The 27,556-nt window shown below is 38.5% G+C and overlaps 2 protein-coding genes across 4 annotated transcripts; one reads left to right on the top strand and one right to left on the bottom strand.

The window, feature by feature from the left end:
• Window positions 1-18,068, top strand: LOC137283478 (core histone macro-H2A.1-like). Of its 2 annotated transcripts, none has more exons than XM_067814999.1 (8): window positions 1-257; window positions 1,923-2,029; window positions 2,725-2,985; window positions 4,102-4,197; window positions 4,674-4,764; window positions 5,032-5,121; window positions 7,120-7,294; window positions 9,902-18,068. In XM_067814999.1, exons 1-8 carry the CDS (start codon window positions 86-88, stop codon window positions 10,062-10,064), a joined length of 1,155 nt encoding a protein of 384 aa, XP_067671100.1. In that variant the 5' UTR covers window positions 1-85; the 3' UTR covers window positions 10,065-18,068. The 2 variants fall into 2 exon arrangements, with proteins under 2 accessions (XP_067671100.1, XP_067671099.1); XM_067814998.1 differs by lacking the exon at window positions 7,120-7,294 and adding an exon at window positions 6,490-6,664.
• Window positions 18,069-19,321: 1,253 nt separating this feature from the next.
• LOC137283464 (biogenesis of lysosome-related organelles complex 1 subunit 2-like) lies at window positions 19,322-27,468 on the bottom strand. Of its 2 annotated transcripts, XR_010956857.1 has the most exons (6): window positions 27,383-27,468; window positions 24,552-24,665; window positions 24,271-24,390; window positions 23,973-24,077; window positions 21,101-22,155; window positions 19,322-20,654 (listed from the first exon to the last, which is right to left on the bottom strand). XR_010956857.1 is itself a non-coding variant. In XM_067814976.1 (5 exons), the coding sequence occupies exons 1-5, from the start codon at window positions 27,447-27,449 to the stop codon at window positions 22,124-22,126; spliced, it is 438 nt and encodes a 145-aa protein (XP_067671077.1). In that variant the 5' UTR covers window positions 27,450-27,468; the 3' UTR covers window positions 19,322-22,123. The 2 variants fall into 2 exon arrangements, 1 of the variants encoding a protein (XP_067671077.1); XM_067814976.1 differs by having other exon boundaries at window positions 19,322-22,155.
• Window positions 27,469-27,556: the final 88 nt, after the last annotated feature.

Raw genomic sequence — 27,556 nt, 5'->3', positions numbered from 1 at the left:
GAGCTCCCAGCTGTGTCCGTGCCTGCCCTACAATCGTCTAATAATAGTGTGAGCATCGCAGGGAGAGGTTCGCGTAGCAGACAACATGTCGGGTCGTGGTGGTAAAAAGAAACAGAAGATAATGTCGAGATCTGCTCGATCCGGGGTCCTTTTCCCAGTTGCCCGAATGCTCCGCTACTTGAAGCGAGACACTCATCACTTCCGTATCGGGGCCGGAGCCCCCGTTTACATGGCTGCCGTCATCGAGTATCTCACTGGTAAATAGCAACAGAACACACAATATCGCACACCGTGTTGGTCACTGAATGCATGTGCAGTTATCAATCTTACTACACAGTTGAGACATAATATATGCCTCCACAATGTATCGGGTAATCTGTTGATTAATACATACTCATACTTGTTGATTGAAATGTATTACAATTTCAAAGTGTTACACATCGTCATGACCTGTGGAACTGTGAGTTGTCTCCCTTAGACCATTTGAGTTCAACCTTCTAGTTTTCGCTCGCCAGATCAGTCGATAGAACTCATAATCGAACAGGTTTCACTGGCTTAGAATTACAGTGATATATATTTATGTGGAAGTAAACTTAATTATATTTAGAAGGTGAACATGTATGAAACTTAATGGAAACAGTATGCGTTTGGCGATGTTGCAGCAGACGTAGGCTATAAGCAGCAAAAGGTGTCGAATAGATTAATTTCAATGCTGCTTTAAACAGTTTAGGAAAACGTGTCATATAATCAGTTTACTGTGGAAGTAAGTACTAGATTTCAGACATTTTTGGTTTTGGTGACAGCAGTTATATTATGTATACACATATTATGACTACACACTTGATGTTGCAAAATCTAAAAGGGGATGTCAATAGCATTTCATTCTGATATTTTAGACATTTAATAAAAGAAAAAATTGAGTTGGCTTGCATCTGAGCCTCATTCTACATTTAAGGAAACAATTCAGTTTGACGAGATTTGACAGTTACAATCAACTGTTGCTGACAGGTATGGCACTTACAGAGAATCAATGTTGACATACATCTGTCACTGTATCAATGAAGTTGATAACTAAGGTCCGCGTCACTTAAAAATCTGTCTCCAAGCAGAATATATCTGTGACCAAGTGGGGAGGGTTCTACTAACATATCACACAAGAGAGATCCAGTTTATTTTTGTATTCTATGCGTTTCTGTATAATGAAACACATGGAGCAGTCACACACTTTAGCTTCCCTCTCACTCCCTGTGCTCTCACCCACACTCTCTCACTCTTCTCTCACTCGTTCCTTCTCTCTCTGTGTTCACACCCACACTCGCTTTGTCTTAAACTCTCACGCTTGCTCCCTCTCTCTTATGAGTTGATCTTTCATTATGGACCAATGCTGGGGCAACCTTGTCCCGAGAGCCTTAAACATCCCAACCGATTCTGGGTTCATCGGCGATGTTTCGGAATTATCATTACTGGTTACATGAAAACTTGATATCAGTGATCAATAATATGCTATTTTTGAGACTCAATACTCACAGTATTTATCCGATTTTCACATTTCAAAACATACATCAAATAACGCTCTGAATTGCGATTTCGGGTAAGGTGAAAAATGGCGACATTTACGATGAAGCCTATTTTGAAAAGCTATCTTAAGCACCTTAGCTTGGTCTGTGATTACAGTGGATGGTATCACGAAAAAGGGAATTTTCAGCAGAATTGAAAACTTTGAAGTATATATATGTGCGTGGTATATTTAGAATTTTATTGGACTTCAAACTGAGGTATGTAGAGGAGGGACATATATGTCCCTGTGGCATCCAGGGGGTTAAGCTACCTCAGACAACAAGTCTTTATTGCTTTAACCCCAAACACTAGCCCATGTATATTCCTTGTCCATACAATGTACTCATATGGAATCTTGCTTTCAGCTGAAATCCTGGAGTTGGCTGGCAATGCAGCACGAGACAACAGGAAAGGGCGGGTAACTCCCAGACATATCCTCTTGGCAGTTGCCAATGATGAAGAACTGCACCAAGTGAGTTGTTATGGCCATCAGTGATATTCAGCACAAGCTTGGTCGACTGTAGCTGCACCTGGTCTACAGTGCACAGGTCAGGAAAAACTGAGCAGCGCTGGTCACAGGGTGCTGTTTGATATGTGATCGCATGAGACAGCTTCACTCGTGGTTGTCTTCGGTTCTGCCCCACACTGAACCACATATGGCACTTGTTTTGCCTAGATAGGCTACACAAGTGACAGTTGGAAATGTGCCCATGTTCACCCAGCAGTGTATGGGTACCCGGTAGGATGTTATAAGGCATTGTTAACCCAGTGGGCTTGGGGTGTTCTTTTAACCAGGATGATAATGTGGTGACCGTAGCATTCTTTAGGCCATGCATTGTACACATTATAAATATGCATTTTAATGATTATTGGCTTAGGGTATGCTCAAAATAGGGCTCTTGGACTGATAGATTCCTGTTTTTCCCTATACAGTCGTTCTACCCTCTCTCTGAAGTTATAAAATCAGAAACTGGAAGACTACTTACATGTCAGTGTTGTGGTTGTTGAGATTCATGGTGTATGCCACTTATATCCCACCCATGATATATATGGAGGGAGAGACCAAAAATCAGTTTCTTGAAAAACATTTTTGACAATGTAATTTGTCAGCTTGTGTGTTTATGATTCTTCTGACTGTTGACTTCATCATTGACTGACTCCTTGCAGTTGCTGAAGCATGTGACTATTGCCTCAGGAGGCGTTTTACCAAAGATACTCCCCGAGTTGATCGGGAGGAAGAAGGGCAACAAGTTCCCCAACACCCTCCTCTCCAAACCTGTAACTGCAGCTCCCCCTAAACCCAAGAAAGTAGCTGACAGCCCAAGTCCCTCCCCGAGTGCCAAAGTGGTGAAGAAACCTTCACCAAAGAAAGTTAGTGTTGTGTCAGTCAAAGGCAAGCCAAGCAAGGTCAAGGGAGGAAAGGTCAAGGTCAGTCATTTTCATGATTCATCATTTGCTATGCATCCGTCCAAGTTGGTTAAAACTCGCGAATATTCATTACACTGCAAGATTTTGATAATTCACAGACTTGGGCCACTTCCTAGTTTCTGGTCAGTGATGTAAACAACTGCTAAGGATCACACATTGGTGATCTCTGCAGAAAATGTGTTTATCGTGAGAATAGGAAACCTGCGAGAATAGGCGACAGCCCTATAATGCAGGAGGATATAGTCGACGCCTCATCTGTCTGTTCGTCTGTCCACAATCATTTTGTTTCTGAGCATAACTCAAAAAACATGGGAGATATATCAGTCATAACCTAATGTGGTCCCTTGCTATTTACAGGTTTTTGTGACTTATCATTTTTTTGGTTTCCATGAAAAAGATTCAGACATAGTCTCAGAAGGGCTTCGTTTCTGGAGCACAACTTGAACACTTCTTCTTAACATCTTCCAGCAAAACTTGACAGATATGTGAGGCTGACCCCAAAGTGGTGCCTTTTGCTATTTACAGATTTTTGGCTTTTATTTTTGCTGGTTTCCATGGAAACGATTCGGACTGCATGTCAAAAAGGGAGGGATGGGCTTCATTTCCAGAGCTTGAAAACCTTACCTTATGCTGTTTAAAGATAGTCTTAAAAAACATCAAGTAACTGTCAGATGGTTATCTTCTGATGACTCTTGTTATAGGAGGCGAGTAATGGGATCAGTTGGTCAGGCTTGTTTGACTCAGGTCGTTACATCCCAACTGCATTGATCAGCTCACATGATGCTGATGACTGAATTGTTTGATTCAGAAACAATTCTTTACAGACAGAGTCATATAGTTGAAATAATTCTGAGTGCGGTGTTCAACTGCTAAGGAGCAAAATAGTCATTTCTTACGTTAACTTGTATATTATATGGCAGCCATATTGTAAAATGACATTTCACTGTATTGAATGGATATTTTGGAAAACATTTTCTCATTAGTTTACTATGAACCTGTTGGGAAATCTTATGAGGATTATTCGTGAAGTTGTCTGTTGAATGATAGAATGTCAGCAGATGTTGACATCATGGTGGATGTAATCAGTGTTTAATTGCTGGTTCCATGCATTGACAGGTGAACGCTGGGGACAGTAGCAACACCAAGATCGGTACCACTGATGCCAGTGGATTCACCATCCTATCTGAGAAGAAACTCTTCCTGGGACAGAAGGTAAGATGGGACCAATCATTTTGTAGAGAAAGAGAAGTCCATTGTCAAATCCACACAAATAGTTAGTCAAGTCCTAAGATTTGTAGAAAATCTGCTGTTGCATATCAACTTGTTAGATTACGCAGCTGTATGGTTGCCAAGTGGTCTCAAGGGGGTAACCATTTCTTTGAGCACTCTTTTATGTTTCGGCTGTAACACTGATGTAATATTTGCTTATACAATTAAGGTACCCATAATGGATGTGCATAGTTATGTCCCTTGGTTGTGTTAGGATCTTATTGTATCATAAGTAAACTGTGCTGGTTAAAACAGAAATAGTATGGATCAGGCTCACTGACATCATAACTTGCTGAATTGATCTTTACATGTCACATCAATCATTAATTGGTCCAGATGAAATTATCTTCAGGCTGCTATTGTACTGGTGGAATATGGTTTAGTGTTGTGGTGAACAAGTATCAATTGCCTTTTTGTAGATGACTGTGCTCCAGGGCGACATTGTAAAGATGTCTGCTGATGCTATTGTCCACCCCACCAACTCCACATACCACATGGGTGGAGAAGTAGGTGGGTACAACTTGACAGATGGATTAACAACCCTTGATGCGTTCACCTATGATGCATGTTTGGCTGGGTAGATGTATTTGACATTGAACTTATCCATTTGATATTCCTCGCTGCAGAGGTATGAGTTGTCTGCCATCTTCCCATGTGTTTTCTGTCTCTATAAAGGATAAGATATCTGTCTGCAAGACACTGTGTTATATTCAAATATGTTTGTGTTATATGATTTGCCTGTCCTATTTTACACAAGATATTTGCTGTGTTGTTCAGGTCAGGCAATGGAGAAAGCTGGAGGAAAGGAATTCCGCCAGGAGATTGACAACCTTCAAACAGCTCATGGACCCATTGATACTGCAGGGGGTTAGTATTGTCATACTAATGGCCTTAGCATTGTCATACTGGTGACTAGGGTTAGGTCCAGTGATACTGCAGGGGGTTAGTATTGTCATACTAGTGGCCTTAGCATTATCATACTGGTGACTAGGGTTAGGTCCAGTGATACTGCAGGGGGTTAGTATTGTCATACTAGTGGCCTTAGCATTGTCATACTGGTGACTAGGGTTAGGTCCAGTGATACTGCAGGGGGTTAGTATTGTCATACTAGTGACCTTAGCATTGTCATACTGGTGACTAGGGTTAGGTCCAGTGATACTGCAGGGGGTTAGTATTGTCATACTAGTGACCTTAGCATTGTCATACTGGTGACTAGGGTTAGGTCCAGAGATACTGCAGGGGGTAGTATTGTCATACTAGTGACCTTAGCATTGTCATACTGGTGACAAGGGTTTGGTCCATTGATACTGCAGGGAGTCAGTATTGTCATACTAATGACCCACAGTATTGTTATACTGGTGACCAGGGTTAGGTTCATTGATACTGCAGGGGCTTAATATTGTCATGCTGGTGGCCTTAGCATTATCATACTGGTGACTAGGGTTAGGTCCAGTGATACTGCAGGGGGTTAGTATTGTCATACTAGTGACCTTAGCATTGTCATACTGGTGACTAGGGTTAGGTCTATTAATACTGCAGAGGTTAGGTATTGTCATACTGGTGACCAGGGTTAGATCCGTTGATACTGCAAGGGGTTAGTATTGTTATACTGGTGACCTTAGCATTGTCATACTGGTGACAAGGGTTTGGTCCATTGATACTGCAGGGAGTCAGTATTGTCATACTAATGACCCACAGTATTGTTATACTGGTGACCAGGGTTAGGTTCATTGATACTGCAGGGGCTTAATATTGTCATGCTGGTGACCAGGGTTAGATCTGTTGATACTGCAGGTGGTTAGTATTGTCACACTGGTGACCCATAGTATTGTTATATTGGCAACCAGGGTTAGGTTCATTGATACTGCAGGGGGTTAATATTGACATACTAGAAACCTTAGCATTGTCATACTGGTGACCTGGGTTAGACCCATTGATACTGCAGGGAGTTAGTATTGTCATAATAGTGGTTGTAATGTTGTCATACTGGTGATCTGGATTAGACCCATTGATACTGCAAGGGGTTAGTATTGTACTGTGACCGACATTAGACCCACTGTATGGGTTCCCTGTTGTTCAGATCTGATATCATGAAGCAGTACTACCTATTCACCACTTTGCTACTCCTCAAACTGAATAATCTCAAACCTTAAAAGAAGAATTAACATCATGTGGTATTAAATGTAAATTTTAAATCAAGTACTATTGTCAGCATAATAACATTATACATTTCAGCGGCCATGTGCCCAGGTCGTAATTTCCCTGCCAAGTATGTCATCCATGTGAACAGCCCATCTTGGGGCTCAGCAAACTCGCAGCAGCAGCTAGAGAAAGCTGTCAAGAATATTCTTACTCTCGCTGACGAGAAAAACCTCAAGTCTTTAGCTATTCCTTCCATCGGGAGTGGGAAGTGAGTTGATGCAAGTGATCATGTTATAGGCTGACAACAGTGGATGATAGTCATAACATCGGATGCGTCATTGTCCTCAAAGTTGTACATATTTTCATAGAATTTATATTTCATTTCCTAACTCATCGTGAACAAAGACCTTGGAGTTTTGTTGAAGATGTAGTCAATGTTTAGAAACTTCTTTTTGAGAGTTCTCATTTAATATATAAAATTTACTATTACTTGCATACCCATATGCTTGTCATGCCACTGTTGTTCTGGTCTATACATGAACATTGAAATACTCAATGCAGGTATTGCCTCTAGTTCTGCATCTCGGAGGTGGCATAGAGAAACCAAATTTTGATGCATGTTTTATACTGTCCTTGGATAAAACCAGAGTTGGCTGCAGAACTTGAGGCTCCATCTGTGTTGTTTTGTTGACATGGATTGACTTTAGTTGTTTGTTTGTCCAGCTGTGATCAGTCAAGGCTTCCACTTCCCAGCAAAGTATGTTATCCATTGTAACGGTCCCACATGGAAAATGGATAACCCACAGCAATTGCTGGAAAAAGCAGTCAAGAACTGTCTAACTTTGGCTGATGAGAAAAACCTGAAAAGTCTGGCCTTCCCTTCTATTGGAAGTGGACGGTAAGGCATATCAGTTACCTGTACTAGTAGTGTAGACTGCTAACACTGTTTAGTTGGCTCTTGGCTTGCACTAACACCTGCCCTACCCTTGCCATCTGGTGTGGACCACCTCTTATCTGATCCCTTTCTGATATAGATGGCCTAGCATGCACTAATACCTGTCTGAACACCTGTTGTTTGTGACCTCTCAAACCACTTTCAAGATTATCACCTTTCCGAACATTGTATGGTGACGCCCCCAAACACCTAACAATGGTGAACTCCTAAAACATCTAATGATGGTGATCTCCCTGATCACCTAATAATGATGACGTCCCCAAACACCTAATAATGGTGACCTCCCCGAACACCTAACAATGGTGAACTCCTGAAACATCTTGTGATCTCCCTGATCACCTAATAATGATGACGTCCCTAAACACCTAATGATGGTGACCTCACTGAACACCTAATGATGGTTTACACCCTGCATGTGTGAAAACATCCCTGAAACCGCTCTACTATTGATTACCTATGTGATCAACTTTCATGGTATGGCTTTACTGACAAATGCAGTAAACACATTATGTTGAGAAGGCCTGTCTAAATAATGGGATTGGGTGGTCAGGCTTGTTGACTTGGTTGACACGTCATCAGTTCCCATTTCGATGCTCATGCTGTTGATCACTGGATAGGTCTTGTCCAGATTTGATAATTTACAGACTGCTGCCATATGGCTTGTATATTGCTGACTGTGGCATAAAACTAAACTCACTCGCTCACTTTCTGCTGTTGACCTCTCTTATTATTTTTTCGCTGTTGGCTGGTCTGGACATCCCTGCTGTTGGAGACTCTGGAGCCCTTTTTGCTGTTGGGGCCTCTGAACCCTACCTGCTGTAGATCTCTCTAAACCTTTTTGCTGTTGGCCAGTCTAAAGCCATCTGCTGTTGGTCTTTCTGGACTCTGCTGTAGGTTGCTTTAGACCCTGCCTGCTATATGTCTCTCTAAGCCCTTTCTGCTGTAGGACTTTCTGGACCCCACCTGCTGTAGGTCTCTTTAGACCACTGCTTACTGTAGGTTTCTCTATTCACGCCTGCTGTTGGCCTCTCTAAACCTACCTGCGGTAGGTCTCTCTACACCCGCCTGCTGTTGGTCTCTCTTTATCTGCTTGTTGTTGGTCTCTGTAATCTGGGTGCTGTTGGCCTCTCTAAACTCACCTGCTGTAGGTCTCTCTACACCTACCTACTGTTGGTCTCTCTTTATCTGCTTGCTGTTGGTCTCTGTAATCTGGGTGCTGTTGGCCTCTCTAAACTCACCTGCTGTAGGTCTCTCTACACCTACCTACTGTTGGCCTCTGCGAACCCTTTCTGCAGTTGGACTCTCTAAACCCACCGGCTGTTTGTTTCTCTTGATCCCCCTGCTGTATACTGTTGCTAAAGCCCTCTGATACAGGTCTCTCTAAACCCCTTTGATGTTGGCTGCTCTAAAACACTTCTCCAAAAACCTTCCAATGTAGGATAGTTGAAAATATTTTTATGCTATTTTTCATTTTTTGACTGATCACAGCTGAACTGATTTCTTTCCGTTGCAGCTGCATGTATACATTTTATTCATTTACATGCAATAATTTCATTGCCTAAAGCAAATATTTTTGACAGTCAATTCATTGTTGCTACTTTGCATTGTCAGGATGCAGTAATCATGGGATTGTATCCCAGAAAAGCTTGGATTATTATCTTTGCTTTGTGATCACTATATGCCACCAATCTTTTCTTCCACATTGAACTTTCATTACACTTCATGATTAAACAACACACCATTAATGATTCACTCACACAATTCATTGAATGTCTTCAGCACAATAAGTCATTTTGATTGTTCTCCTTAACATATTTGTTGTGAGGGGCAACAAATGGATGGGGGTGGGTGTGTGTGTGTTCTGACTTACGCGATACCTGCCATCTGATCCAAGTTGTGTAGCTTGATGCTCATAATGTAAGCACTGGATTGTCTGGTCCAGACTTGCTTATTTTCAGACTGTCATCCTGTGGCTGGAATGCTACTTACATTGGTGTTAAACAGTCGACAAATTTAGCATCAATCACTTGAGTTGCCACGTTTCCAGAGTTCGTAGGTCCTGCTCTATGAAAAGTTTGTAACACTGTGAAATTTTTTTATCTATGATAAACTTACGACATGTTGTAACATTACAAACACTTAATAGATTGGGACTGGGACACTCCCCTGTGAAAATCTGGGGTAGATAATAGATTGGGACTGGGACACTCCCCTGTGAAAATCTGGGGTAGAATATGTCTTCAACCCATGCTTGCCTCAAAACAATGCTTGATGTAAGGGGCAACTAACAGGATCGGGTGCTCAGACTTGCTGACTTGGTTGGCACGTGTTAACTGTTCCCAATAGCAAAGGTCGATGCTGTTGATCATTGGATTGTCTGGTTCAGACTGAATTATTTACAGGCCACCGCCATGCAGCTGGAATATGGCTGAGTGCGGCGTAAAACTAAACTCATTCATTCCTCATATGAAAGCACGATGTTTGTGTTGTCCTACTGCACTCTCAAACCACAATACATTTGTTCTCACTGTACATGTTCTTTTGTCCTAGTGCCGGGTTCCCGAAACAGACGGCAGCTCAGATCATCCTCCGTGCTATCAGCAACTACTTCATGACCGTGATGACAAGCTCGCTGAAGCAGATCTACTTCGTACTCTACGACATGGAGAGCATTGGGATATATACCAGTGAACTAGCACGACTAGACTCCTAATGTGCCACTCATGTCCTCATTTCTTCATCTCCTTCAATGATTCATCTGACCTGTTTGCCTGGATAGAGTACAGCCATATTTACATCTTCATAAGAAATAGCTGAACTCACATGCTATTTGATTGTTGATGAAACGATACAGTGTTTGCACTGTTAATGTGCTGTTGCCGTATCTATGCAGAACCTGATTCTCATGTTCAAATTTTTCATTTTAAACATCTGCTTAATATACTGAACAAAAGAAAATTGAGGATCATGAATTTTACCTATGGTTCATTGTGGGCTCACTTTCCTCTATTACACGAGGAAGTGGGTAGCCTTGTGGTTAACGTGTTAGCTCGTCATGTCAAAGACCGGTTTCGATTCCCCACATGGGCACAATGTGTGAAGCCCTTGTGTCCCCCACCATGATATTGCTGGAATGTTGTTAAAAGCAGCATAAGATAAACTCACACACTCTCATCTACTACACAAATATCCCCCCAAAATATATGATCCTGAACTATTTTTGTTTGGTATATATCACCAAAATTATGCATTTGTGTTCAGTCACACAGATTGTGTGTCATCATCATCTTCATCATCATGTTAATAGTGACATAATACCATGCTGTATGTAGTCAAGCCAGGCACTCATTTTCTCAAGACCTCTCTATGTGTGATGCACACACATACACACATACACACATACACTTGTCCAGGCAAACAGATCCATCCTCAGACTGTGTTCATGTCAAATTCGTGTGAGTGAAACTGAGGCCATGCTTACAAGATCAAGGTCATTCTTAATTACCTGAACTTCCTGTTTCTCTTTCATGTAACTTGTTCCAGTGAAACATATAAAAACAAAGATTGGGTTCTTCATTGGGGGATATTAATGGTGTATTTACATGAGTAAAAAGTGAACAATTAGTTTGTAGTTAAATATTTAAACTTAAATATGTGAAGTTTATTTTTTAAATTCATTATACGCAAATAATGTGTTATACTATGTTATATACATGTATGTCTTAAAAAGATTATTAAGAGGAAAATAGTTTCATTGTCTAAAGTAATCGTTGTATATGTTTAATGTGACCTTGATCATCTAAATGTGGATTTATCAAATTGTTTCTGTGCTTTTGACAATTTTCTGAAGGGCAGCCTGTTAGTTAGGTTCTTTGAGAGGGAGACTCATTTAGGTCTTTTTATGCCCAATGTAATCTGTTTTGGCGAATGATTGAGACTGGTTATTGTCTGGCGTTGATGTTTTATATTTACCCTGTATTAATATCAGTGTAATAATTCTTGGTGGCTGCTTATACTCACGCACTGCGTAACATGGCAAAGCCATGTACTAGCTTTAGTTCCACAAATATGTTGTCAATGTTTCACATTATCCTGAAAACAAATGCGTTATTGTCATGTGATTGCCTGGTACAAACATTGAACTTGCATTGAACTTTCTAGTTTGCCAGTTTGCTCATTCAAGATGTTATCAAGAGGCTTTCACTATTTAGGGTATGTCAACATTGCTAAGGGTGGTTTCTTAAGACTTTTAGTGTCAGATTTCTGAATATGTGTTCAGGGTTTGCTGGTTTATTGTAAGTTTTTTTTATATAAATAATGAGTTTTTTTACTAGCAAGAATCAAGGGAACTAATGATATGAATGTGTTATTGAGATAAACATTTATAAAAGTCATAGCAACTGCATGCAAGATCTAATCACAATCAAATTTCACATCTCCATTAAGAACATATAATACACACACAAGCCAGAATGTGTATGCTTAGCTTAGGCCATACCAATTTTATTTCTTGTTTTATGGATTTTTGTGAAAACCTAAAGGCAGGAGGGAAGTTCTAGAAAAAGAAAAATCAGCAGTAAAAGCCATAAACCACATGAGTTTCCATATAAACTCTTTTGGTTTGTTTATGCTGACTAAGCTTAAATTGAGTGAGTTAAGGTTTCACACTGATTTGAAGAGTATCCCCTATATATCACATTAGCATTTTATTTTTTGAGCAAAAAAAATTAATTTAAAAGTTTGGTCTTATTCTTGAAGAAATATGACCTGCAGATCAGTAAAACAATAAATGAAATTGGTCTGGCCTTATACGGGAAATCACAATCTCTTGTGCATTTGAACTTTGCCCTTGGTTAAGAATGTCCCCGAGCAATGTTGTGGCCCTTACAACCTACCATAGTTGGCAAACATTTGGGTTGGTTTGTCATCACCATGTGCCAGTGGCATTTAACCGTGTTTACAGATGAATCAAGATTATCTCTTATTTGCAGCTAGCAGAAAATCTTGTCTCATTTTTCCATTCTCTGAAATTCTTGAAAGAAATTTTGAAGTGAAACTCAGTGTCTTGTCACATGCCCCTGAAAGGGCATCTGCAGAGACCGCCAAGCCACTTCAATCCAGCTATACCGGCACACCTTTGCATAGAGGTAAATCTGTTTCTGTACATTCAGAATCCACTGACATGGTCATGACTTGAGCAAGTTCTTCAGGCAGAATGGTGTGTTATGCCAGGGCAACCTCAGGCAACCAGCAGCATGCTACCAAGATGTCATATAAGTGTTTGCACAACGTAATGAACAAACCAGAATCTGATTTGCTTGCCTGAAATATATTTCATCACCATTTGTCATCATTAGACATCATTTCATCAGTTCCCTTATCTTTTTTCAGTAATTCGTAAAAAATACAAAAACACTCAAATTTTTCTTTCTGAAAAATAGTGCGTCAAGATTTATATTTCAGTAGTTTGAAATTGTATCGGCTAAAGATTCTGTAAGGACCAAAGTCATTAGCAAACTTAAACTGTACACAGCCATATCCCTAATTATCTAACATTTTGATATATGTCACATGGTGCCAGGATAACGCAATGTGGACATTGTTTATTCAATTTAGGTGCAATTTTGCTAATGTGAACACTACCACTGCCAATGCATGCAGCAAAACTATCACATTATACAGGTGTAACTTTCATTAAGGGCTGAGTAATCAGGTGAAACTTTTACGTCATCAGGTTTTTTTCTGTTCCAATGCTGCTGACTGTTTGGTTCTTACAACCAGCATCTGAGTGTCATTCTTGACCTTCCACGTGTACTTCCAGTCCACTATCAGTCATGTCCTGGAACCCCGCTAGCTTTATTGAAGAAGTGATGTCATCACAGCTCAATAACTTTGCGCAGAGCTGTTCTCACAATGCTCGCAATGAAATTTTAATGTGTGGCTGTATAACGTATCTAGAATCAGACGAGACGTTACTATGTCGAGCTTGAGATTTTCCCGTACACTTCTCAGGTGATTATTTGTTGTATAGGTCCTTTGTCTACAACCAAATTGCCGGAACAGATGCCAGTTTCATATTAGATTTACATGAATAACAAGTTACAAAAATTCCTGGAGGGGGCATGGGGGAAGGTAGACATAAGCAAGAGTGTTCGCTCGTCATGCCAGGAGTCCTGGTTCCCACACCAGATGGATACAAGCCTGATGTCTACTTATTTTGAAGGATTATTACCAAAAGCAGTGTAGAACTCTACTCATGTGTCATTAGGTATCGGGATTAGTCTGTAATTGATTTGATTTGGGAATAAATCAAAATTAGCGATAAAATAGTTTTTCAAAGTGTTCCGTATGTTGGAACCATATGTTGTTTGTTTTTAATTATTTTTGTTATTCATTTCAGTTGAATTTTATATTTTCACATGTTGAGGAATACTTGTTTGTTTGACCAAAAATAACTTGACATGGACGTAAGTTTTGGTAAATCTAAAATCAAAACTGGATTTAGAACTGGAAATGTTCTGTGACTGCTTCAGACCATTGTGTCTACTGATGTATCGCGCCATAGCTTACCATGGCTTACCATGGCTTACCATGGCTTACAAGGCTTAAAGTGTATCATGAGCAGATGTATGCTATAATTGTGCAACAATTATCAGTGTAAGTACTCACCTCTGTTCTGTGAAGGAACTGACCATTTTATAACCTGGGAAGACTGTGAGGTATGTTTCAGAAACACTATTTTGACATCAAAAATATTTTCTGTGGAAGGATGAGGCAAACAACTTTTTGACAACACATTGGGACAGCAGAATGCCAAAAGAACAAATAATTTAAAAAATTATTGAAGATGAAAATATTTTTATCCAGTATTATTTTCACAGTTTTATTTTGGTATTTTTTCAAATCTCAGCTTCTCAAGATATAAAATAATGGTTTCTGAACTCCAACATTTGAGGTAGTCATGTATTTAATGACTTTGTTATGATAGTGTCTGTTGTAGAGGACTGCATGTGTTTTTATTTATTTGTTGAGGTGAATGAACAATCTAGTGACCGAACGGCACGAATGTGTATTCCATCCCACATGTTGTATATCACCCATATTTACCATCGTCAATCATTACTCCATGCAAGACGATAATCATGTGCCATATAACTTATATATATCCATGCATTATCCTCTTTGGGGTGCTGACTCAGCAACTTTATCCTGCACACTTGCCAAAGTCACTGTAGGACCGATACGTCAGATGTTCTAATTTCTAAATGATTACAATTTAATGTTATTCTGGACCCTGGTTAATCTAGACACTCTGGCAAATGAGTCTTCCAGATTATGACTGTTACTGTCTATGTATGATGTTATTCTCCCACCCTAGATTCCCTGGAGATGGTATTTCAGAAAATTTTAACCATCCTGATTAAAAAGGTTTGATTGTATTGTTTTTCATATGCTGACTTGTACTGGCAATGTGTTGGATACAGTGAGCTGTCTCGCTGCCCCTGTCATCCTAGCCCACTCCTGACATACACTGTTGTGCCAATGTGAGATAAAGGTGGATGTGCACTCTCATTATAAATACATATTTCCTTCAAATGATACCTTTACATGAAGATCAGACTCCCAAGAACTGAAAAGTCCTACTGCAACAAGGCTTTGAAATTCTTAGTAAACAAAGCTGTCAGACCATCCTATTTGATGTCTGCATTTTGAAAATGAACTTAGACACCTTGTTTCAACAACTATTGGCTGTATTACTGTGATTGTAGATATATATTTTCCATCTTTTCTGATGTCATGGTATGTACATCAGTAAATGAATATGGTATTTCTGTTGATTACATGACCAAAAGTCACAGTTTCTGAATTTAAAATGGTACAGGATCCAACTTCCGAATCAAATTATGAATTAAAAACGTTCAGCTGAAGAACCATCCTTCATTAAGATTGGGATGTCAAAGTGACTTGGCCTTCATCTGACAATCTATGGAAGAGTTGTCTGACCTTCACCTTAAGGCATCATATTAAATAATCTGAGTTCAGTGAGAGTGTAGCATGTATTGTCTCCACTGGCAACAGGATGGCAAAGAACTTGTACAGTAACTATACACGTGAGCAAGTTTTATGGGGGCCATGGTTTTATTGGACCACCACAGTTACGTGATAACATTTGTGTTTTCTGACTGCAAGATACTGATATTAACATGATTAATGCCTATGAGTAATCAAGTCAAAGATTGATGAATTAATTGCACACTGGATGAGTTAGCAACTAATGTGTTCAGTAATGTTCTTGAGATGGTTTGGTCTTTCATCACTGATCAATTTTCACTTTAATTTTACATAGGAACAAAATGATGTTTGGGGTAATTTCCACTTTGTATACTTATCAAAACTTCCTTGCTGTCAGATTTGCATCTTTGTTATGCAGGGTTTGCATTTTGCTAAATCTGCATTAAGCATGAATCGATTCTTTAATCTCAAATTACCTTGATTTTCAGTATTCAGTATGCTAATCTCCTAAAACTGACTGACCAATCAGAGCGCAAGTTACAAACCAGCCTTTAGTTTGATAGGAAGGAATCCATTTCCATTTTTTGCTAGTCTTGATGTTTGATTGGTGTGTAATTTCTTTTCCCTCTGAAAATCAAGGGCAGATAATTTGAGATTTATCAGAGCACATGAATGAATCAAGGGACCTTATCCACAAAGTGTTAACAGCACCACGCCATTCACAAGCCAGTGATGTAGCTTAGAGTTACGATAAGTCATAATGTTACAAACACTTTGTCAATCGGGACCCAGGTGTAGTTTACCAAAATGTGAACCCTGAAGATACAGAAGACTGTAGATTTGTTGCATCTGTTACTGCATGTGGTATTTTTCAACCACTCAGATTAGGATCAAAAGCAATTTGGGAATATCTTGTGAACATGCAGTTTAACCACCAACAACAGAAAATGAGCAGAGCTTCTGTTGGCCTGTTTTTTCATCCATCATAATTTTCATCAGATACCACTGGACCAACGAGACTGAAAGTTCACATTTTTGTTTTCACAAATGATGACTCGCTAAACTGCAACAGCAACCATTTTGAAAAACTCTTAAGCGAACATATTTTAACCTTCATTTTACCATGGTTTTGAAATTCTTTCAAAGGGCAATTTATTTGTGGGAGCTCAACTTAAGCATGTTTTGCTTATTTATAGATTATATTTTGTTCAAGTAATTAAATATAAGTTTTTAGTCCTCCATATTTGAGCATATGTGTTTTTAACATTAGTATGGACAGAAAAATTATCTTAAATGTCTGTTTTTGTTCACACTTGAAAATGTTTACATGTAGATCAGCTAGTGGTGTGGCAGTTGATTCGCAGAAATGACCAAGAAAACGAGTCACATGAAAGTTGGTCAGACAGTCGAAAAAGTACAAGATATTCCAAAAAAATATCTGTATTTGAAATGTTTTCTCATCTCTCATTACCAGCAGAGAGTATTGTACAGTTCTGAGACTTGTTACTGTTTAAATAATCGGAATGACAACAATGTGCTAGTGATACAATCTGTTAACAGCATAAAAAGCAATGTTCTTGTTGATATTTATAGGAAATGATCTTTTTTGTTTTGAAATTAATATATTTGATCTTGTTGATTTCATCTGTGATTTATCCTCTAGCCAATTTGTTATAATCGTAGATATTAATTAGTTGTAGAGTTTTGTTATAAATTAAGAATAACAAGCTTGGTATATTTATCGAGTGAAATATATTGTTAGACAACTTTTCTGTGTGAATAATCCATAGTCTGCACAAGTTCTGTTGGAACTGAACTCTACAGTCGGAGTTAATTGTTATGCATAATATTATTGGATATTTATCCTTTTCAAGTCATTTTAAACAAATGAAAAGAATCCCCTAATATAGAATGTTAAGTTTTAGTTTGTTGTTCAAGTTTCAAATGTTGATGGGAATAATTTTGATGTCTGTCGGGTGTTACTGCTATTTTGCTTAATAAAAGAAGATACGAATTATTAACATTACATTTCCAAGTTTAGTCAAGACTTATTAATAGAGATATTGTGCATCAGAAGTAACAGGTTTGATTAAAATTAACTATTTTTGTTCATTAAAAATTGGTGTTTTTAGATTCTGCTGAAATGCAACTAGTTCGTTTTTTAAACCAGTTATTGCTTAGAACATCAGTTCATAACAAAGTGGTTCCCAACAATTGAATTCATGGATCTGCAGGGTGCGTTTAATATCAGCAGGTGGGAGATTTGACAAGGGGCCAGTCTGTGATGTTATCACTCACAGCTAACCTCCATTTGTAAACATCGGACTCTGACGAATACACATAGAGTATAAACTCCATGTGCTCTTCGTCGCATGCCACCGTGGTCCCCTATGCAGTTGAAATGGATTCTTCCATAGCATGTGGAACACGTATTGTCCTAGAACACAGTGTCCACGTACAGTTACGTATGTTTAGTAGTATAAGAAAATATTTCTACTTCAGTGGCAATAAGTAATGAGTTTTGGCTTGAATGAGTTGATCTACTGTTGATTATCCAGCCTTGTTTCAATGTGGATACAGTATTGTTTAGTGAGAATTGTTTCAAGAGTGGTATTGTTACATTAGTCATTGATTGAGCCTTCAGTCTCGATGTGCAGACTCTGCTTGGATGGATTGTGTATGGTGGAATAAAATGGTAACATCTCTTGCGTGTTGCTGGTTACACTATCTTGTCGTCCATTAAAACATCAAGAAACAAAGAACAGTGGGAGAGAAAATATACCCAAGAAATAAAGTGAAGGACCACCCCAATTTTCAAAGTATTTAATAGTTCATATTATGATCCATAATATTGAATATTGGGGTGATTCTAACTCTTTTTGACGGGGTAACCAAGTGGTTAATGTGTTTGCTCATCATAACTGGTTAAATTTCAAATATGGGTACAATGTGTAAGGCTATTTCTGATATCCCCCAACTAAATATTGCTGCAATGTTTCAAAAAGCGATGTAAATGAACAAAGCAGAACAACAAAAGAGTGTCCAGAGAGTTGTGTTATATCTGGCAAAATACTGTCCCTATCGATGCTTGCAGGAGAAACAATATGGTGCTCATACAATAGTAACAAGGGCTTTTTCGACCAACAATGATATGCTCCAGTGCAAGAAATGGCCCAGTAGATCAGGTGGTCAGACCAGGTGGCTTACTGTACGTTAGACAGGGTAGACAGAAACTATGATCACACATGACATTAATAAAGTGGTAAATGTAACGTTATATTTGGGATTTCACTTTCTTTGTAAAATACAGATTCTAGTACTTTTGCTGGGTTGAGTTCCATTCAGGATTCAAAACCACACCCTATGAGTCTGTCACCTAATCACCAGCACACAAAGTCAGCCACTGCAACTTAAAATGATAATAGTGACAAAGATAATGATAATTCATTTAAACAGAAACTAGTATCCATATGACTAGTTGCTATTACCCCGGATAAACCAAGCTGCCAAGGCACAAGAAGGTTATAGTCACTTTATTCAACTGGTTACCGTTCTGTGCTGAGTGAATAGAGGCAACAAACTCACTTGAGTAAGGTGAGACCACATGTATCACATGTGCATTGTTGTGGGGCAGGACTGAAGTCCTGGAAACTCGCAAGAGTCAAGCTGTCAAACATGGTCACCCATCCAGGACTCTGAACTCCAGGTTGCGTACCTTCAACTGACTTGTGACCTGAGCTCTGTGCACAGGACCACATACTTCCACAAAAATGGGAGTGGGACAAATGCTAGTCTTGACTTCGTGTACCCCTGTGTTGAGTGTAAGTTGGGACTCAACACAACGAAAGAACAAGAATCTGTATTGTATTTTACTAAGAAAGTGTAAGCCAAATATAATATATGTTACATAAACTATTCATCTTCAAATTGGCAGTGGAGAAAAAAAAAACACTTGACTTGATTTAAATGTTTATTATGTTATTTCCTCAGCTGAGAACATGGTAAAATATTGCACTATTGTAACAATGTGGAACGTACCAGTTTTGTTATACCGCTGTAGCATAAGATAACATATTTCTATTTTATCACAAGTCTCCCTCTGACCAAAAAAGATAAAGTTTTTATCTAAAACATAACCTAATCACCTCATTTACTTCCATTCAAATAGTTTCACAAACTGATTTTGTTCACCAATCATATGGCATGTGAAATATACACAACTGTCAATTCAAATGGTCACAAGTCAGTGTCATAGATATACATGTCTATTTCCATCAAGCCAATTACTCGGCCCTAAAACGCAAATGAACCCTACTCTACTCAGTGCTTACTGCAACAACATCATTGCTGGACTCTGATAAAGTGTGCACAGCAGATACCACAAGGCTTGGTCACACACTGTACCTGCTATCACAATGTTGACAGATAAATGCTCTAAATATGGTCAAATATGAGTGAGTGAGTGAGTGAGTGAGTGAGTTAATATTTAACGTCACATCTGCAATATTTCAGCCATATCTTGATGGGTCCAAATATGTGGGGCGGTCAAAAAGTATGTAGACTCACCAACAAAAGGAGGTTCTTTTTATGTTTTTCAAATTCGTGTTCATGTTTTTTGACATATCTATCAAGCTCAAGCAATTTGGTTTTGCTATGTTCCAGTCTCATGATGACCATTTTGCTTGATCTAATTTCTTGGTACCCTCAAAAAACGCAAAATTTACAATAAATGCATCACAAACTGCAGAAAACAAAGTACGCAAGAAATACTTTGTGTGTCTGAGATTGGTAAAAGTCCCCAAAAATCACACTTAGATATCAAAGTTCATAAAAATGCAATTTGAAATTGCAACTGCTTCTCGCTTGTTAAAGTGACTCCGCTCTTAATGTTGCCTGAAAGAGCTTGTTTTCGAGACATTACCCATCCCCTTTCAGATGGCGTAATCATAAGGACATTATTTATTGTAATGTTTTGACATATTGATACATGATGCCAAGGGTTAAAACTAAACACTGAATGGTCACACAAGTGTCAGTTCACAATATATTGTAGACAGAACCAGCTTTAATATTTGCACACAATGTTTCAGGCATACTCAAATGGGGGTGTCCTTAAGACACAGCCCTCGACTAAATATAAATTAAGCAATCCAAATCTTTGACTGTTGATTATGACAGGATGTCCTCCAATACTATACTGAACATATTTTATATGATATACTCTGAGGGCATACCATTATCCATCATCGATATCTCCAGGGTATACGTTCCGATAAGGCTCCATTATACCCTGGATGCATCTACGGGTCGGCTCGATAATTTTATTACCTCCCTTTCCTGGCTTTGCATTCTCGCAATAGCCAATCAGCTAGGCCGTCGGTATAACTGAGCTTGCCAGTGTCAAGAAAGGTAGCAGTCATGGAAGTTTGCTCTCAGTGCGACTCAGAATTTGGGGAAATCACACAGATATATTTTTAGGTACGAAACTTTAAAAAAAAAAACATGTGTATGTGCAAAAACTCCTTCTACCTCTTTCAGAGAGCCTCTGCATGGTTTGCATTGCCAACTTTACTCGGTTAGATAATTTGAAAAGCGAAAACGAGTTGTGATTGGTTTGCACAACTTCCCAGCATAGAAACCTGATTGAATAAAAAGCCAGCCAAGGGAGGTAATACATTTATCGGGCTGAGCCGAGGATGCATCCAGGGTATAGTAGAGACTTGTTGGAATGTATACCCTGGAAATATCGAGGATGACCATTATCCAAAAGGTACCAAATGACAGATCATTTTCATTTTCTGTAATTTTGTTAGAAATATTATACCCCAATGTGTTGTGATGACTAATATCTCATGAACCACACATGCAAAATTTTGGATATGACTTTGCTGAAGATTCCTTCAGAATAAAATGGGAGCTTTTCAAACACTCAACATTGAGAATGCAGTTAGTCTACAAACTTTTTGATCTACCCTCATATTGGTATGAACACTTGCTTTACAATCCTCTTCAGGGGAACCAAGATGTGTATTGATTTGCTAGTTAAAATAGACATTACACCAATGAGTAAACAAACTTTTCTTTGTGCATGTTTAATCTGTTTATATGACTTGACAGCTGACTGTAGGAAAGTTATGAACAACATTTGTTTTCATGGATGAAATTTCTCATTTCAACAGTCAGTCTACACTTACCAAAGAAGTTCACACACAGTTCTACCGCAAAAATTCAATAAAAGAAATCTGGAAAATTAATACTAATTTTGAGTTCAAATTCATAAACAGAGACATCTCTACCTCAAATGAGCTATGATTCAAATGGTTTATGGATACTTTATGTTTTCTTTCTTAAAAAAAGTGCTGTTTTCCTAGAAAACAAATATATACTTTTCAAGTATTTATGAAGAAATACCATCTCCTACAATGAAAATAGTAATTATAGATATAAACATGATTTATGTTGTTGATAGCATCTCTTCTCTGTATCACCTCAATCATTACAAAGCAACTACTAATGCTTTCAAATCACAAGCTACTACTCTTACAGAATTCACGATATTTTCTCCCCATTGTGAGTAAGAAAAATGTTTATATCATTAAGCAACATCCAAAGTCATGAAATCACAACATCCACTTTATCACGTAAGTTTATCTTGTGGTCAGCATAGTGGGATATCGCCATGGTTATCGCCCTTGCTATGGGATCTTGGTCCCAACCTACGTCGGACAGTGCCAATCCTTCTCCAGATGACTCTCTTAATCACCTTTTCTCCAAGGCCTTGAACTTCTCCTCTGCAGGTTAAATCATTAAACATTAGTATGGGTCTTTAATGTGGACAACAAAATCTATCATAGTTTTAAACAGCGCTAAAACTCTTCTTGAAATGACATCTGTTTATTAGAAACAAGCTCATTTACTGACAGAACAAAACTGAAAGCAAAACAGATCCCAAATTTGTCACAGGTTTTGTGGGAAAGTACAGTCTCATACTGAGGTCAACATGCTGTGACAGACAGACAGACAGACAGACAGACAGACAGAAAAACTAATGTTGCCAAGGCAACATAATTTAACAAACTTAGTATTGTGATGCAGTGAACATGTAAATGAGTTCAGTAAACAAGAACTTCTTCTAAGCTCACATCAATGACATTCCTTTCTCACTATAAACATTTGACGCTAATGTTGTCAAAATGCAACAATAATGCTTCCCCAACATGTGTTTCTGTGACAAATACTCAAATCATTATTCCAAATATTTTGATATTTGAACACACACAGCCAATAGTCTCTCTCACTTTCAATGGCGATATAACTTGGGTAAGATGAAACTGCATCACAATGTTGTACAGACTAATGCAATGTCATATGTTACTATAACATCAGAAACAAATGACACTGGTCCTTACTATATAAAGTTTACTGTTTACAGATGGAAGAATTATGTCACAGGAAACGATAAAAAAAATCTCTTTCTTTGATATCAGCTATTTGAAAGTCGCAGAAAAAAGTATTCATCACTTTTTATCCACTAGTTTTCAGGAGATGTCAGAAGATATTCACTACATATGTAGACAGCAACACAAAGATTTGTTTTCTTTTGACTCAGAATCACAATCTAGTAATGCAAATAATGGGTGAGAGCACTCTCCACTCAGCCCCCTCATGTTCCCTTCACACTCTCATCATGAAGACTGAGTGAATGGTGTGTGTTGAGTTAAGTGATTTGCGTTCTTCACCACTTAGGTAGTATTTTCCACAATATCATGACAGGGTGAGTGAGTGAGTTTAGTTTTATGTCACACTCAGCAATATTCCAGTGGCAGTGGTCTGTAAATAATCGAGTCTGGAACAGACAATCCAGTGATCAAAAGGATGAGCATTGATCTGCGCAACTGGGAACTGATGACATGTGTCAACCAAGTCCTCAAGCCTGACCACCTGATCCTGTTAGTCGCCTCTTACAACAAGCAGTCATGGTAGTGGAGAAAGAAATGGGCCACACAAATTGTAAATATGTGGGGCATCCAACCAGATGGACATTAATTACCTCCCTTGGATGTTCATTATTTCAAGCTTTGACAACTGAATCCTGAAAGGTAAATGTGTATATTCTTTTACTGTAAAGTTCTTCTTTTTCTTCACTTACTTTATAACAGTGTTAGCATCTACACCAAAACATCCCATCTATTGCAATAAAGAAGACTATCCACAACGCTCCTTCAATTTCAAGTAATGTGCTTGTAAAATTAGCAATATCTAATGGAACCAATAACCTAAATAACTACTTGCAAACAAGGATAAGTTCAGCACCAACCTGACATTTGACCTGCATTAGCATGTGTGAGTGCCTCCCACTGGTGCTTGCCATTGTGAGCAAAGGGGTCCCAGGTTGTCCACAATCAAGCAAAGCGTGTGGCCAGTCTCCTACGCGCAGAATCAAGTTTATCATCATGCACTGCAGGTGCGCTAGCCTACATCTGCTCTCACTTTCACAAACCAAATGAGTTTGCTCATTGCCATGCACCACCTACTTCTCGGAAACACGTTCTCTGTGATGGCCGAACTTATCCTTGTTTGCCAGTATATACATGTGACTTGTGCCTACCTAATCTCTTGGAATATTGGTCAAGATTGTATGCTGCTTGTTCCAGAGCCACAACACTCTCCTCAATCTCATCGATCTGGTCAAGGTAGGGCTGAAGACTTTTGTCTGACATAAAACACATGAAACACATGAAAACATGTAGCACAGAAGGAGCAAATAGGATATACGCTGTGAATAGCATCATTCTCATATTTGATGGGTACAAGAATATGAACTTTAAGCTTCAATGGAAAGAAAAAGGTCATTTGTGTTATCCACTCATTTTCCCCTTATAAACTAGTGTGTCTCTTTTTCTCACATTTGTCATTCAGCTCTGTAAGCGATGAGCCAATGCTAACAGCAATATTTTTCATTTCTGAATATTTGCAGATGGTGACTTTGTTCATCTTTTCCAGGAGCTTGTAGTCTTCCACAGTTCCTGCAAAAACACAAAAGTAATAGCCTCACATACAATTCACACTTAACAGCAGCCTCATTATAATGTTCAACACATTTCACCAAAACATTTAGTCCCTCAGATATATATAGTCATAAATAATTCCCTGTAGTAGAAATAATTACAGTGTGCAGATCACTCACCTTCTAATTCACCTCTGAGATATTCTGCTGTCTTTTGAAATGTCTCCTCACACAGTTTTACAACATCTGATGGCGGTGTATCTTGTCCATCTTGTACGCTTTCCTGCTGCACAACTGCAACACAATTTACACATGCATTTCCTATGTACATCATACAGCATTGTGAAGTGTTTGTAAAGTTTGTTGTGCTGAATTTTACAAGAACACCTAGAAATATTGTGGCATTGTTGGTGCTGCATAGTTGTACAGTTATAGTTCAGTCAGCATGGACAGCACAATTGAAACAAACAAAAAACAACATCAAACAATATGCCAAAATGAGGTATATGGAAATGTTTGAATTGGGTGATTGTCACTAGTGTAATTTGATAACCACAAGCGGATATCACTGACACTTCATATAACCATTTCTTATAGGTCATGTGTAACGTAAAACACAACTTTGCTGATTCTGATACATTTCGTACTTACAGTAACAAATTATCAAAAATACAAATTCAACCTAGAAACTTGAAAAATAATGTGAAGTAAAAAACCCAGGACATTGGAGTTCAAATGACTGACTAATTTCATCGGCTGGAGTGGAAAGACATTTTAACTGCTATGCTGAACAGCACACATAGGTTCACACAGCTTGAACCACGATGCATGGATGTTTTCTAACAAAGAAGGCATCTCATAAAAACACAGCAAGTGATGCAAGCAAAGATCATTGTTGTAAAGAACAAAAGAACAAAAATACACTGATTTCATACTTTTTCTAATTTATTTCACGTCTTGCTTTGGGGGTTGGCACATTTGCAAAACAGGTTTTCAAGAAAGTATAGCATAAGAAATACTAACATCACTGTTAAAAAAGTGCTCAGCTTGAAAACTCCAATGTTTTAATTTTAATTCAAGTCCATGGAAACATATAAAAAAAATGATGATTGTGATGAGTAGCCTCTGTCACAGACGAAACTCAATGTCTGTTTTATTGCCACCTATGTATCTGCCTGCCTGTCTGCTAATGACAAAACCCTTGAAGGTCTGGGGTAGAATAGGCCTGCAGCAACCCATGCGTGCCACAGAAGGTGACTATGCTTGTCATAAGAGGTGACTAACTGGATCAGGTGGTCAAGCTTGCTGACTTGGTTGACACACGTCATCAGTTCCTAATTGCACACATCGATGCTCCTGCTGTTAATCACTGGTTTGTCTGGTCCAGACACAATTATTTAGAGACCATTAATGCTGGAATATTGCCGAGGGCGGCGTAAAACTAAACTCACTCATTCACTTGCTAATGGTAACATGCTAATAAACAAAATGCAAACTTCAATCACTGACCACATGCAATTTAAACTTAAAACCTATGAGGGTGTACATCATAAATGGCTCCTTCAACTGCGTTTTATCTCTGTCACATTATGTAATTACATGTACACTGAGCAGGCATGTGTGACTTTTGCAGCATGACATGTTATCATGCCTGTTGACTGAAAACAAACTGCATGTATTTTTCTTGGGTGATTAGATTGGATGGAAACTGGTGCAAATTCAGACTGTCAGTTTCAAGTCCTGCTTTGTACTTGGACGAACAACATTATCCAGCCATGCAGTAGTTCAATATCTCAGTACTTGTTGATTGGATCGAAAGCAAATGCAGAAAAAGGAGCATGAGTAGAAGCAGTCTAAACTCGCACTCATCTAGACTAAAGAAATCACCTGGTTTAGACAGTGTGCCAGATTGCAGACCTGACACTCTTACAAACGACATGAACTGAACCAGTTTTGTCAATCTTATATACATTTTAGTATTATGTGGGTCTCTCAATTCCTGTACACATTGCCTCAAGTCACTAATTACATGTACAAGTATACCAGTACTAAGTTTAGATTAAATTGTCTTCATATTTCTCTGCAACCATGTAGTTTTAATGGTTAGTTGGTGACAAAACACATCTATCTGTCTCTTCACTACATGCCATATTAGACAGTGCTAATTACTTTAACACATATTCGAGCAGCTCCTTTAATGCCAAGATCCGGAATTGACAGCTGCTGGACAGCAGAGCTTTTACATGACGATAAATGTATAAACCACAGACATGACTGAGATTTTATGCCAATTCTGACAACTTGCCAGACTGGACAGCTTCTAGTTTTGACGGCTTTCATTTTATTTACAAAACACAACATCTCTATTACATACACACACCTGAGCATATCAGCAAATGAACCAGCCAATGTAAAGTTGTCGTTACACTTGAGTGCACACACACCCTCTGACTGGGTTCCGTATCACTGCTGCTTCGTTTCGTGGGTAGTAAACCCAACTTCCCAAGTACAAAATATTACACTTTTGATTTGTAATTGTATGCTAATGATCTGTTTATTGGAGTTTTTTTTCAAAATCAGAAATGAACATCATATGTTGTTTAAAAAAGATAATTCAGTTTTAATTATATTTGTTTTTTGGGGTCGCATGTAAGCTTTAAGTATCGTCAGTTGTAATCCTATGTAATTTACAAGATTCATTTTCTACTTCTTGACCTTCCTTTCCAGGAAACTCACTCGTGATCGAAACACTTCCTTTATCAGTGAACCCATATCTGATTAAATGCACAAATTCATATAGTAGTTGGCCTTTTGAATCATAACCCAAACCTACATATTCTCTTCAATGCCTTTACGTTCACTATTTTATACAAGAGAGGGGAGGGGACAAAATGCACCGCAACTGGACTGTACTTGAACGGTCTACTGTTGCAATATTATTTATTTTTAAGAATCAGATTAAAGAAGAAGCAAGTTAACCAGCAATAAATATGGAAAGTCATCAGTTTAACCTTTCCCATGGGCGGGGCTTGGCGTTTTCGCGTTTGACTTTTCCCGTTGTTCCTGCTTGTCCGCCATTTTGGATCATTTGACAACCATACATCATACACGAATATATTTTGTACTATTCAGCACTTTCTGGACGATCAGGAAAACCTCCCTTCGTCAAAATATACATAAGAATA

Source organism: Haliotis asinina, chromosome 5, assembly GCF_037392515.1.
Source record: "Haliotis asinina isolate JCU_RB_2024 chromosome 5, JCU_Hal_asi_v2, whole genome shotgun sequence".
Taxonomy (NCBI): domain Eukaryota; kingdom Metazoa; phylum Mollusca; class Gastropoda; order Lepetellida; family Haliotidae; genus Haliotis; species Haliotis asinina.
Note: the sequence above shows the minus strand (reverse complement) of the source record. Positions and strands in the feature narration are given on the sequence as shown.